At 48.8% G+C, this 12,831-nt stretch overlaps 2 protein-coding genes across 5 annotated transcripts; one reads left to right on the top strand and one right to left on the bottom strand.

The window, feature by feature from the left end:
• Positions 1 to 5,501: 5,501 nt before the first annotated feature.
• LOC136497555 (B3 domain-containing protein Os06g0194400-like) lies at positions 5,502 to 7,957 on the top strand. 3 transcript variants are annotated; one of them, XR_010769345.1, is made up of 7 exons: positions 5,502 to 5,769; positions 5,873 to 5,983; positions 6,058 to 6,222; positions 6,327 to 6,533; positions 6,867 to 6,949; positions 7,115 to 7,255; positions 7,716 to 7,957. XR_010769345.1 is itself a non-coding variant. In XM_066493394.1 (6 exons), the coding sequence occupies exons 1-5, from the start codon at positions 5,617 to 5,619 to the stop codon at positions 6,909 to 6,911; spliced, it is 681 nt and encodes a 226-aa protein (XP_066349491.1). In that variant the 5' UTR covers positions 5,505 to 5,616; the 3' UTR covers positions 6,912 to 6,949; positions 7,716 to 7,957. The 3 variants fall into 3 exon arrangements, 1 of the variants encoding a protein (XP_066349491.1); XR_010769346.1 differs by having other exon boundaries at positions 7,115 to 7,273; XM_066493394.1 differs by lacking the exon at positions 7,115 to 7,255 and having other exon boundaries at positions 5,505 to 5,769.
• A 2,704-nt stretch (positions 7,958 to 10,661) lies between these two features.
• On the bottom strand, positions 10,662 to 11,676 carry LOC136495308 (uncharacterized). 2 transcript variants are annotated; one of them, XM_066491265.1, is made up of 2 exons: positions 11,039 to 11,676; positions 10,662 to 10,933 (listed from the first exon to the last, which is right to left on the bottom strand). In XM_066491265.1, exons 1-2 carry the CDS (start codon positions 11,594 to 11,596, stop codon positions 10,928 to 10,930), a joined length of 564 nt encoding a protein of 187 aa, XP_066347362.1. In that variant the 5' UTR covers positions 11,597 to 11,676; the 3' UTR covers positions 10,662 to 10,927. The 2 variants fall into 2 exon arrangements, with proteins under 2 accessions (XP_066347362.1, XP_066347363.1); XM_066491266.1 differs by having other exon boundaries at positions 10,662 to 10,923.
• Between the last annotated feature and the right edge of the window lie 1,155 nt (positions 11,677 to 12,831).

Here is a 12,831-nt window from a genome sequence, read left to right as displayed (position 1 = left end):
TGCCGTCTCCATATTCTGCCCCACCGGGGTCGGCTCTTGAGGGAGTGGTAGAGCGAAGCTAGACGACTGGGCGTCGCCGCGAGCCACCGGCGATTTTCCTTCGTCCATGCTCAGGCCAGACAGGTCCCCAGCCAGGGACCCCGTACCAATAGCTGGTCGTAGGGCATCGGCGAGGAGGGGCGTGACGCCCCGGGCTCGCGTGACGTCGGGGTGGCCCCGCTCGCGTCGCGCCTGGCGAGCGTGGCGAGAACGGCCGCCCGGGCGCCGCCTGCGCCTGGGCTGCCGGGGCGCGACTTCACCGTCGGACGGTGGGGCTCGAGGAGTGAGGAGCACCATGTCATACTCATGCCCTAGGGACATGAATTCTAGGCTCCCAAACCAAACCACGGTGCCGAGACGCAATGGTCGTACGGGGTCTGCCATCCGGAACTTGCTAGGATGACGAAGCTGACACGTAGCTTCCCCTACCTGGCGCGCCAACTGTCGTTGCTTTGGAACCAGGGGTCCCTCAACCAACGAGTGAATTTGTGCTGCGTGCTCCTAATCCCGGATGGTGATGCAAAGAGACACAAGGTTTATACTGGTTCAGGCAATCGAGGCCCTACGTCCAGTCCGAGAGATCGATCTTGTATTCCTTGCACCGGAGTGCTCGTAGTAGGGGGTTACAAGCTAGGTGAGAGAGGGGGCTAGCCCCAGGTCTCGGCGAGGGTGGTGCGGGCTGCTTGAGGCGTTGTTCTCCACCAGCGTAGCGGAAGTGTCTAGTTCTATCGGTGTGTTCGTCCTCCTTTTTTCCCCCCTAGAAATGGCCCCGGTCCTTCCCTTTTATACTCCAAGGGAGAACCAGGAACCTACATATGTTGCTACATGGCGTTCTAAAAACGGGGGTGGCGTGTCCGAGCCCTGTAGCCGGCCACTGTTGCGGCGTGGTCGACGGAGTGGCCCCGTCCTTGTCGTGCAGAAGTGACGTGCCGGTCATACTCGATCTTGTGCGTCGTGGGACTCCAGTACAGCTTGATGCAGGACATGGCGGGCGACGTGCTGGTCACCGTGTAATGACGTCGTAGTGGGCAGCGGCTCTGCAGATGCCGAGGCCGAGCCATCGTGGGGGGCTCGGCGGTCATGGACCCTCAGGCTGCCGAGCCTGTGAAGCAAACCGCCGAGGCCCTGGAGGGAATTATTGGTCCTGGGTACTGATTCCGAGGCCACAGCAGCCCAGACGTGGCTTCCCACGCCGCGTTGTCCTCGGGGCAGGAGTTGGCAGCACAGTGAGGCATGGGTGTCAACCATGTGCATGGTGGTTAGCACAGTGATGGGTAACCCCCGCCCAGTCCGAGGGACGTGCAGGTCATCGCGTGATGACGTCGTAGGGGGCCGTGGTTCTGTAGGTGCCGAGGCCAAGCCATCGCGGGGGGCGTTGGCGGACATGGGTCCCCAGGCTGTCGAGCCCCTGAAGCAAACCGCCGAGGCCCTGGAGGGAATTATTGGTCCTGGGTACTGATTCCGAGGCCACAGTAGCCCAGACGTGGCTTCCCACGCCGCGTTGTCCTCGGAGCAGGAGTTGGCAGCACAGTGAGGCATGGGCGTCAACCATGTGCATGGTGGTTAGTACAGTGGCGGGTAACCCCTGCCCAATCCTGCCTCCTATCCCATCGGCCATTCTGCTGTACTGTGCCGAGCATGCCGTTGTCGTCAGGGGCAGCAGTTGGCTGAGTTGATGCGACACGACGTTTTGTCAGAGGGACGGGAGAAGGAAGAGGCAGCGGAGTGCTGCCGAGCCTGCCTTGCGCGAGACGGAGGGTCGGTGGCCCGGCCGAGGCCTTTGGCGGGGGATCGCTCGGGATCAGTAGTGAGGGGGCCTCGGGCGAATCGGAGAATCGGCCGAGGCCCGTGGCGATGGGCCTCGGGCGAGTCGGAGAATTGGCCGAGGCCCTTGGAGCCTCGGGCGAGTCGGAGAATCGGCCGAGGCCGGCAGCGTTTTAGCTGGTTTCGATCTTTACGAAGTCTAAGCAGTTGTTTTTTTTGGGTCTTGCTTAGGGTACCCCTTCTCGCGGTACCCGACAAGTGGTGCTGTGATTCGAATATGAGAACTTTGCTCTTAGCTGCTCTAACCACTCTCCTCTAACCACTCCATCCCTAAGTCGCTTGTGTTTATAAAGCATATACATTCCCCTAGTATTCACTTTTTAGGATTTAAAATGAATATTTAGGACCCTAAACGACTTCAGATGAAAAAGTCATAAGCTACAAATTTATTGTTCTAATCGAGATCTACAACTTTGATTTTGGTTGTTTTGCCGTCCAAGGTCGTTTGACAAATTTGAATTTCAAAACATCAAAGCTTCAGCCATACTTTGGGACCTCAAATGATTTTAAATAAAAAACTCATCAACTATAAAGTTGTTGTTCTCATTGAGATCTATAACTTTGGTTTTGGTAAATTTTCCATCCGAGATTATTTAAAAATTTTGTTTTTTTTTATTTGAAAACTTCAGATATAAATTTGAGACTATAAATGATTTATAATGAAATAGTTGTCAACTGCAAAGTTGTATATCTCATCGAGATCTACAACTTTAGTTTCGGTTGTTTTTCATCTAGGGTCATTTGTACAATTAAAAAAAGTTAAATTTCAAAATTTGAGCGCTTCAAACAGAATTCTGGGAACGTAAATGGTTCCAAATGAAAAAGTCATCAACTACAAAGTTATCGATTGCATCGAGATCTACAACTTTGATATAAAGTTTGTTTTCATCTAACTTTTCTTTAAAAAAGTTATGAATTTATTTATACTACAACATGGTTATCACCGCCGTATCATATAACGAGCTGGCGGTGAAAATGTCTTCACCGTTGGTTCATATGGTGAGACGGCAGTGATGAGGAGCACATCATCACCGTCGGCTGGTGGTGCAAACCGGCTGTGATGATGGATTATCACCGTCGGTTGGTAAGACGAAGCGGTGGTGATAGTTATCGACCCGGACGTTCTTACGAACTGGCGGTGATACTCTCATCACCAACGGTTCATGTTACAAACCATTGGTGATAGCTATCACCATCGTTTTTAGTGATACCGACGGTGATAGTGGCGTTGGTGATAGGTCAATCTGTAGTAGTGATGGCGGATGTGGCAGCGGCGGATCCATGCCATGTAGGCCTTCTCCTCTCGGATATGCTTTCTAGGGTTCCGACGAGCTCTTCCCTTATCTTCTCCAACTTCGGCGGGTATAGAAGGGGCCGGCTGGGGGGAGGAAGGCCGGCCAGGCGGTGGGATGGCCAATGGGCCATTTAGGGGAGCTGGTGGCGGCAGCGGCGCTCGGGCCAGGTCGGGGCAGGGGAGCTTCGGCCATGGTGGCATCGCGCGGGGGGATGCGGGAGGGGAAGAAGGTGGCGCCGCAGGCGAGGCTGTGACCACGAAGCTCCGTCGAAACCCTAGCTCGCCGCGGCGAGGCGACAGCGGGGGCGAGGGCGTCGGAGTCAGGGTAGAAGAGCTGTTGTGTGTGTGGTTTTTTGCCACTAAAAACTGTTGTGCAAGAGGTGTGCGCGCCGAACTTCCAAATCGTGCACGCCAGCGCCCAAAGTTGTAAGGGTTTTTAGATGAGCTAACCCACTAAGGCCTTGTCTGTTTGATCCCAAAACCAAGGGGTTTGGAAGGGATTAAGAGGGATTAAATTCCCTACAAGTCAAAATCCTACTCAACCGCCTCCAACCCTTTCAATCCATTTGATTTTGAAAACAATCAAACAAGGCCTAAGTCAGTTTTAAAAAGACAACATTCATATACATACCTGTCATTTGTTTATATTACCAACCCGAATATGCTGACCAGAAAAGATGTTGCGTCATTTCTCATCTGGTTTATTAGAAAATGTCCTAGAATTTCTGGGATACTTTGTGTTCTACTACCTCTGTGTAGAAAAAAAACATGATGTTTAGGATTTTTAGGATAGATTAGTCAATTAGTGCTCATTGAAATTAGCCGTGTACTTAGGTTTTATGAAGGTGATCAATGATCATTAAGAAAATAAATCAGTAATTAAAAAGAATGCATGGAGGCATGCATACCACAATCTCGTTGATATGAGCCTAACCTAGTTCGAATTGCTAAAACATCAAGCTTTTTTTAGGACGGAGAGAAGTACATCCACCTGCTAATTTGTTAGCAGGATTATTAGCAAGTCTATTTCCTAATTTTAGCTTGTAACAGTATTATATTAACTAATGGATCAAACGGCCCTCTACCTCCGTGTCTTCTTTTGAATTGGACGAGGGGAAAAGCATCTAGACATCAGTACATAGATGCTCAGGGGCGGCTCTAGTCGGCTACGCCTACACGGCTACACCATCAAGTTCAGCTATCCCTTCCACCTCCCTTTCTTTGGATCCCCTTCTGCGAGTCCCGTATGATGAAGGAATTTCGCAGAGTTTAATTTATAGAGAAAATATAGTAATGAAAAAAATCCGCATTCTAAAAAACAGAGAGAAGACTTGACTTTGGACGTTATCGATCGTCAAGTTAGAAGTGTCAAGCAGGACGCTGAACAAAACTTTATTGATTTAATTAACGGCATATCCTCGTCTCTTTCTACCGGTCTCATCGATCGATGCACGGCGCGATGCCGAGACACCTAACAAATCGAACTAGTGTTGAGCTGGTCGATCTTCCCTGGATCTAACAAAAACTGTCCAAGTATATAATAACAAATTAACACGTGACAGATTTTTTTTTCTTCGAGGCTAAGACTGACGACAGGCACGATTAGGGCGACACGGAAAACGATCCGCCGCAGCCCGCAGGCTGCAGCGCAGTCTCTCCCTTATGGACTCTTGCTTGGGCAGTCCGGTCTCGTGCTTGGTTGCAGACACCGCGGCGAGCAAAGGCCAGTAGGTTGCGAATTTCTCAGACCTTTCAGGGTGTAAAGTTTTGAGATGTCATGTGAGGGTGTTGTATGGGGTGTTCAGATACTAATAAAAAATAAATTACAGAATCTGTCGGTAAACCCCGAGACGAATTTATCAAGTATAATTAATCCGTCATTAACACATGTATGTACTGTAGCACTTTATTGTCAAATCATAGACTAATTAGGCTTAAAAGATTCATCTCGTAAAGTAGTCCTAATCTGTATAATTAGTTATTTTTTTAGTCTATATTTAATACTATATATATATATATATATATGTTAAATATTCGATGAGACAGGTGTAAATTTCTACATAGGAACTAAACATGGCCCGTCGAACTCTCGTTGCATTGCATCATGAAGATAGTACGGCCGCTCGTGTGCCGGTGCACATGCGAGGTTGGTTGGGCAGGACGGACGTCCACGTCAGTTTGGGCCGGGCCCGGGGCGTGCGCCGTGCGGGGCCGACGCGATCACAAGACAAGGATAATTCGGATTCGAGAAAGTAGGGATGGGCCAACTGCATCCTATAACAAAATTTCAATTTCGGAACCCTTGTGCCGTCCGTGTGCACCTGGATCGGGTCCACAGATACAAGGACTTCTCCAAGTCCCCCATTCTTTCTTTTTTCTCAGCACCGCCGCCTCGTCAGCTCTCCTCCCCGAAGCTGCTCAAAGAAATCCAAGTGGGGAACAGACAAGAGAGAAGGGAGATGGCGGAGGCGGTGGCGGTGGCGGTGACGGTGGCTTACGAGGAGCAGCGGCAGAGGCAGATAGAGGCGAACAAGCCGAAGCTGGAGGAGCTGCAGCTCCACCGCCTCTCCGCCGCCGTCAGAGAGGCCGCCGCTGCTGCCAAACCCTCGTCGGTGTGTCCCGGTTTCTTGACTGATAGCTGTTTCTTGTGTCACTCGATGCCTTCTTTTCTGTCATTCTCTGGGTATACTTTATCCAAATCGGCTTTTTCTGCAGGCCAAGAAGGGGAAGGCGCGGGTGCCGCGGGACGGTGCCGCCGTCGGCGCGGAGCCGCTACGGCGGTCCGGCCGACTCGCCGACCTCCCCGAGAAGCCCGTGTACTACCATGTCAGTGTGAACTTGTGTCGCTCGAGGCCTTCTTTTCTCTCTGGGTTTTCTTTATCCAATTGGCATTTCTGCAGGTCAGGGTCAGGAAGCTCAAGTATAATGCGCGGGTGCCGCTGGACGCTGCCGAGAGGAGCTACGCCATCTCTAAGGCTGAGGAGCTGGTGCAAGATCTGGGCTCCAGCTTCCCCATCTTCATACAGCCCATGATACAGTCCCATGTCACCAGAGGCTTCTGGCTGGTAAACTAGAGGAAGCTTCAGTTCGGCACGTCCTGCTGTTTTCGATTATTAATTCATCCCCCCATCGAGGTAAATTCTTGTTTGGTTGGCGTGTGAAATCGCAGGGCCTCCCGACGTATTTCTGCCGGAAGCACCTGCCGAAGAGTGATGAGACGGTCACCCTGGTGGATGAGGAGGATGACGAGTCAGACACGCTCTACCTCGCAACGAAGGCTGGCCTCAGCACTGGATGGAAAGGGTTCGCCATCGAGCACAAGCTGCATGATGGAGATTGCTTGGTCTTCCAACTGATTGAGCAGACAAGGTTCAAGGTGATTGAGATCTATTTTGCATAGCAAGAACATGTCTGAATTGTCAGTGGAACTTGCATGGTGGCTGAGTGTTGCTGCAGGGAACTGAATAACAATAACCCAAATTTACAGAATCAAAGATTCTTTAGGAAGAAATAAAAATCTGTCTTGTTTCAAACTTGACCTTTGTACAGATTTACTTCAATTGTTTCCAGTTATCAGATTCAGATGTTATCATGGACTCTTATCTATCATGTTGTTCCAGTACCATCTGTTTTTCTTAAGGACTAACTAGGAGAAATCTATGATTGTAATAATGCTGACCAAGCAATTTCTCTTGTGCAAGTGGTGCAGGTCTACATAATTCGAGCAACTTCGTACTTTGAAAGTGAGCACTGATGAAACTAGTAGCTTCTAATGTGGTGATTGCAGCACAGGTAAAATTTGACCTTCATTGTTTGAAATGGTTGAATCAGAGTTTCATACTTCTGTTGTTTTTGGGGGTAAATTCTCCCATTTCCACATTGTATTTGAACTTTCAGCTTTTGATCAACAAACTTCAATGTTTATAATCTCACTTCCATTAATTTTGAAAATACAAGGACCTATGCTGCTTTAGTGAGGTTATCTTGATCTCACATTGCAAAGCCAATATATTTTGGGTGGATGGCTTCCTTTTGTCCAAGCTATTTGATCAATGTCTAATAGGCATGCAATCAATGCATGAACTGAGCAAGTACTAGGTGACTCTTTCAACTGATGTTGGTTTTTTTTTATTGTACCATCGCCTTTTCCTTTCCAGATACATTTCATTGGTACTTGGACTCTGTGCTCCACCTTTCTCTTGTAGGTTTGTAGTAGTAGTTTACACAATTTCATTTCTGTACTTTTTTTGGTAAAATATTACTTTTTCTGTAAGTTTAGCAAGATAATTGTTTGTTTAGTATTTGTCGGAAGGCATATTGCCTTAGCTGTTGTTGGAAGCGTAGATAGCTTGGCACATTGTCTTCTTATTCTTAATTTGACATGTCCACAGTTTGAACCAAAGAGATGTTTGTTTCTAAAACTTACTGTACTTCCATTGCAAGTGACTCTCCTTGTTTGACTTCTTACTGTTTTGTAGAAATTAGTGAACGTTACACAATTTCCAGGATGATGAATGCCTGTCCTGATGTTAACATGTTTCCTTGTTCCTTCACTCAGTTATGGAGGCGGGAGCGTTGGACAAGCTCGCATCTGGAAATTGCTGGGTGTCTTGAACCTTTTGGGTGGCAGAAAGTTAGCTGATGTATAAATGTTTACCTAACCTAGTATCTACCAGTATCTACCAGCTGCTAGTACTTGTTGGGCTTACCAATTGCACGGTTCAACCTGCACTATGTAAGGGGTTGTTGGTGGCTTTATGGTGCTAATATACAGACACTATGTATCCACCAGCTTGCTATTTCTCGTTGTCAGGAACTTGGTTTGTGGGTGGAGGATTGCAGAGATCGTAGGTGAAATATGTGAGGGTGAGGGATTGGCTGTGCAGGCCGGCCTAGAAAAATGCAACGATAATTCAGCTTGTTCGGTTGGCTGGTTCGTGAAGAAGTACTGTTGGTTGGTTTGTATGAGAAAAATATTGTTCTGATTGGAAATTTACGATCGTTTATGACAAGCCACAGCCAAACGAACAGGCTGAATAGCATGTACATCATTGCGATAAACCAAGAATCGTACATATTCAGCCCTTGGTTGCATACTCTTTTTTTGAACAGTATCATTGTCTTAGTGTTATTTGAAATAAAATCATTAATGATATCAACAATTCTAGTTCATTGCGATAAACCAACAATTCTTTCGCAGGAATCATATCTGAATTTTACAGAAATCAGTTAATTTACAGGGAAATTATAGTAATGAAAAAGAAATTCTGCATTCCAAAAAACAGAGAGAAGACTTGACTTTGGACGTTATTGATCGTCTAGTCAGAAGTGTCAAGCAGGACGCTGTCACGTCTCATATGTACTGGCATAGTGGCATGGACAAGCAGGCGACGGCGGCAACGTGAAGTGCAGTCCTTTTTGGCTTCTGGAGATGCGAACAGAATTCTCGCCTCTGTCGCCGGTGCATCGCCGCCGGTCGGAGGTCCTAATATACTCCGATGGAGTGTGTACTCCGAGCGGCAGCCGCGAACTAGCGCAAACCTTACCGTAGGAATGTACTACGTAGGATGAACGATTTAATTGACAGCATCTCCTCGCCTCTTTCTGCCGGTCTCATCGATCGATGCACGGCGCGATGCCGCGACACCTAACAAATCGAACTAGTGTTGAGCTGGTCGATCTTCCCTGAATCTAATAAAATCTGTCCAAGTATATAACACGGGAGAGAGTTTCTTCTTCGAGGCTAAGACAGACGACAGGCACGTTGAGGGCGGCAGCGCAGTCTCTCTCTTCTGGACTCTTGCTCGGGCAGTCCGGTCTCGAGCTTGTTTTTTTTTACACCTCTCGTCTGGATACAACCCAAACATCTATTCGCATACAGACACACACTTACACCACACACACGCACACATTATCCACACCACTTGGTACACAATCAGACCTATAACTATATACAGATACGAGACGCATCCTTGGAGGGGTCACTAGAGACATGAAGGCTCTGTAGGCGACAGGTGCATTGTAGTCCTCTTGTAGCACCACGCGTTGAGATGCTTCACTAAAATATTACTGTGGAGTAAATCTCGGTGCCAGCGCCGAACCTGAGATTCGAACGCTGATAGGCAGCGTGCACACAAGGGCTTGTTCTCGGTCTCGAGCTTTAGCCCTGTTCGCTTGGTTTATAAGCCATATTTTTTTAGTCAACAAATAATATTTTTCTCTCGTAACAAATCAGTCGACGATATTTTCAGCCAAACAGGCATTAAGTCCAGTAGGTTGCGGACAAAACTCCCCGTGCCCTGCACATTACACGCTACCCGCGGCCCGCCTCGCCGCCGCGGGCCTGCTGTGCACTGCACAACTCCAAAGCCCATCTGATGCAGGTGCAGCTCCAGGTCCGATGCTAGAAAATCCGGCATCAGGCTGAAGGCCCTGCACAGCGAAAATCCCTTGCTACCCTCTCTAATCTCTATCTTTGCCTGAAATGTTTGCCTACTACTACTTCTCCTGTAGATTGCATTGCAGTACAGTTTGTACCGATGCAGCATGCCAGCATTGAACCTGGGCCACGTGGAACCAGCAGAATACACAAATCCAACTGGAGAAGGCACAAATGTCTACTAGTAGTACTTTTATTTTTCTTTCCTCTCCTCGCTCCTTTCAAACACCTTTCTACGGCGACAATGCAGCCACGATTTTACGCCGTGTTCGCTCGGTCGTATCAGCCATGCTTATCACTTATGATATAGTGTTTTTCTCTCACAATGAAACAACATCAGCTGGCTTATAAGTTATAGAAACGATAAAGCGAACAGGGTGTTAGTTTACTCTGGACTCCTACTTTTCGTTAATGTCTCGTTTGTTTTATGGATTAGCATTGAGAGAAACAGCTGTAAAAGGGCATATGCTTTACATATCTATATCCTCTTCGCTCCTTCCAAACACATTCCAACGACAAGTCAACAACACGATAGGAACCATCATTTTGATTTATGTATCAGTAGCTATAGGAATGTACAACCTGCTCGGAAGTGCTTACTGTAGCAGCTACGGCTGAAGAAAACCAGCAACAGCGGCTTCAACAGCTGCTGGAGTAGCGCACAAACGTCATGGATAGTTTAGTTTAGCGTATCTTCAGAAAAACATGCAAGAGGACACTAGTTTTGTAGATCAAGTACTACTACTAGACAATCTGAGAGCCCGTCAGTGCCAACTGCCTAAGGCTCCGTTCGTTTAGAGCAAATTCAGCCCCGGAAGCATTCCGGCCGAGGAATGCTTATATAAACTTTAGTAATAAATCCGGCTGACAATGGTTCCTGATGGTCAATTCCAGAAACCGAATGGGGCCTAAGCAGGAAAAGAACTTCCTGCCTCATGGGACTGAGAAAGTCCACATCAGGATACGTCAGAGCGGGGTTCAACACTCCACAAGATACAAATATTTGCTCGGTACTTGCTGGTTTCTTTACGAACAGAAGATACCAAAAAAAAAATGCTAGTATTTCAGAACATGAACTTCGTTTTTCGTTGTGCTGTGATGTCAAGTTTGGACAGTTCTAAAGACTCCGAAAACTCAAATACTACTGCATACGGAACTCAAATCCTATATCAATGATGTACAAAGATCTAATTTCGACAAAATACTGTACAAAAGGGGGCAAATACTGAACAAAGAAGAGCTACAGCTATATGTGGCTCCTGTTGTTTATTTATGATACAATCGCCATCTGCCAGAGGCTTTCTTCGTCTTCCTGCCGCCGTCGTCACTGGTTAGAGCTGAGGAAAAACAGAGTAACAGAGATACGTTTAGTAGGAGCAGGAGCACAAGTCTTTGATAAGAGATTCAAGATAAGTAAGAGCAAAGCTATGGATATTCCAAACCTTTGAATCAACAACGACACGTGCAGGCTCCATGGCGTTGACCTCCACGCCGTCAGGGTCTTCCTCCTCCGCCACCGCCGCCACAGCCGACGACCGCGGTGGCGGGACTGCCATTCCACTGACCATGGACAGGCAGACTGCCCAGACTCCCACCAAGAACATCAGGAAGAGGAGGAAATCTCTGACCGTATCCAGCCACGTCGCCACTGCCTCCACCGCGGCCTTGTTCCGCGCGGCGACGTCGCCGGCAACGTAGAGCAGGATGCCGGCGAAGCCGAGCCACCGCAGCAATCCGGCGGGCGCGCGCGCCGACGCGCCGAGGGACGTCGTCCCCCGGGAAGCCTCCGTGGCCCGGCGCGCGAGGTCGGCCACGGGGCCGTGCCCCGGGGAGAGCAGCACCGCGGCGCAGCCGAGCAGCAGGACGGCGTGCAGGGCCAGCACGACATGCGCGCGCTCTTCGACCGCGGGGAAGCCCATGGCCATGAGCACGGACGCCGCGGCGAGCGCCACGACCGCACCCGCCCGGCGTATGGTCGCCTCGCTCTGGGACTGGGACATTGCGATGCAGCAGCAGAGGCGGAGGAGGTGAGGCGGATCGAGCAGGAGGGGAGGGGCGGCGCGGAGGCAGAGCAAGTCGAGTGTGCGTGCATAAACTGCACATATATAGAGAGGCAGCGTATGCATTGCACCTCGACGACTTACAGCAAGTATAACAAGGATTACTCAGCCGGCTAAATAGAGTCCACATCAGAAAAGTAGCGTGACCGGCTAAATAGAGTCCACATCAGAAAAGTAGCGTGATTTGGCAGAGAGAGAAAAGGAGAGAAGCAAGAGCCGACGCTTAACTCTCAGCCCGGCTGAATCGCACCATGCAGCCTGTTCCCAGCCAGCTGCAGGCTGCAGGTCGACATTTGGCTCCCATCTTGCTCGCTTTGGATGCCGTGATACGTCCACACATACGTAAGTATTAAATGCTTGTGATCATTGTTGCAGCCAACATATAATATAGGTTGGCTATATAACCAGCTATATATGACATGGCATGGTGTTACAACTTTCAGCTGGCTAAGTTATTAGCCTTGATCTTATGTCATCCAGCCTGCGGGCCTTTTATAAAAGTACAGAGGGAATAGAAAAGGAATAAAAATTTAGAATAATAGATTACTTTGGTACTTTCATTTTGTGGTGATCAGTGGTCGCATGGGTGGATGGGATATACATTATACAAGTTGCTTACGTACTACTTAATTCCAAGGATGAAAGAATAGAGTCCATGTATTATCCGTGATATATGTTCCCCTAGGATTTGTTTTTAAAGTGTTAAGCCTTATACTTTTACATCAGGCGTTAATTATGGGCGTTGAATTAGATCAATCTGAAACTTCACCAGTTATGATCATGACTTTTGAGCAGTGGTTTTAATCATCGGTAACGCTGGTATACGGCGTCCGTCTGTCCGGACGACGCCGATGGCGGGCCACGACGTATCAAAACAACGGCATATCTGTTTATCCACTCAGCCCTATCGTTCTAAAAAAAACTCACATCACCGCAGCGTCATGACACTCCGCTGCACCGCCTCAACGACGGTGCTCTCCACCGCGCTTCCCTTTCCACCGTGCCTCCCTCTCCATCACGCCTCCACTCCGCTGGCCGGTATCTCCTCCGCGCCAGAGCACGACAGCCCATCTTCCTCCCTCTCCACCGCGTCTCCCACCCTCTACGGGCTTCTCTAGCGCATGGACCTGCCGCAGCCTTCTCCATGGGACCTGCCATGGCCTTCTTCACTGGAG

This window comes from Miscanthus floridulus, chromosome 12 (assembly GCF_019320115.1).
Source record: "Miscanthus floridulus cultivar M001 chromosome 12, ASM1932011v1, whole genome shotgun sequence".
Taxonomy (NCBI): Eukaryota; Viridiplantae; Streptophyta; class Magnoliopsida; order Poales; family Poaceae; genus Miscanthus; species Miscanthus floridulus.
Note: the sequence above shows the minus strand (reverse complement) of the source record. Positions and strands in the feature narration are given on the sequence as shown.

Bases quoted from the DNA above. Each gene is read 5' to 3' on its own strand.
- LOC136497555 (XM_066493394.1), top strand. From the start codon at position 5,617: ATGGCGGAGGCGGTGGCGGTGGCGGTGACGGTGGCTTACGAGGAGCAG. The intron at 5,770-5,872 runs GTGTGTCCCGGT...CTTTTTCTGCAG, and splicing joins CTGCTGCCAAACCCTCGTCG to GCCAAGAAGGGGAAGGCGCG. The intron at 6,534-6,866 runs GTGATTGAGATC...CAAGTGGTGCAG, and splicing joins TTGAGCAGACAAGGTTCAAG to GTCTACATAATTCGAGCAAC.
- LOC136495308 (XM_066491265.1), bottom strand. From the start codon at position 11,596: ATGTCCCAGTCCCAGAGCGAGGCGACCATACGCCGGGCGGGTGCGGTC.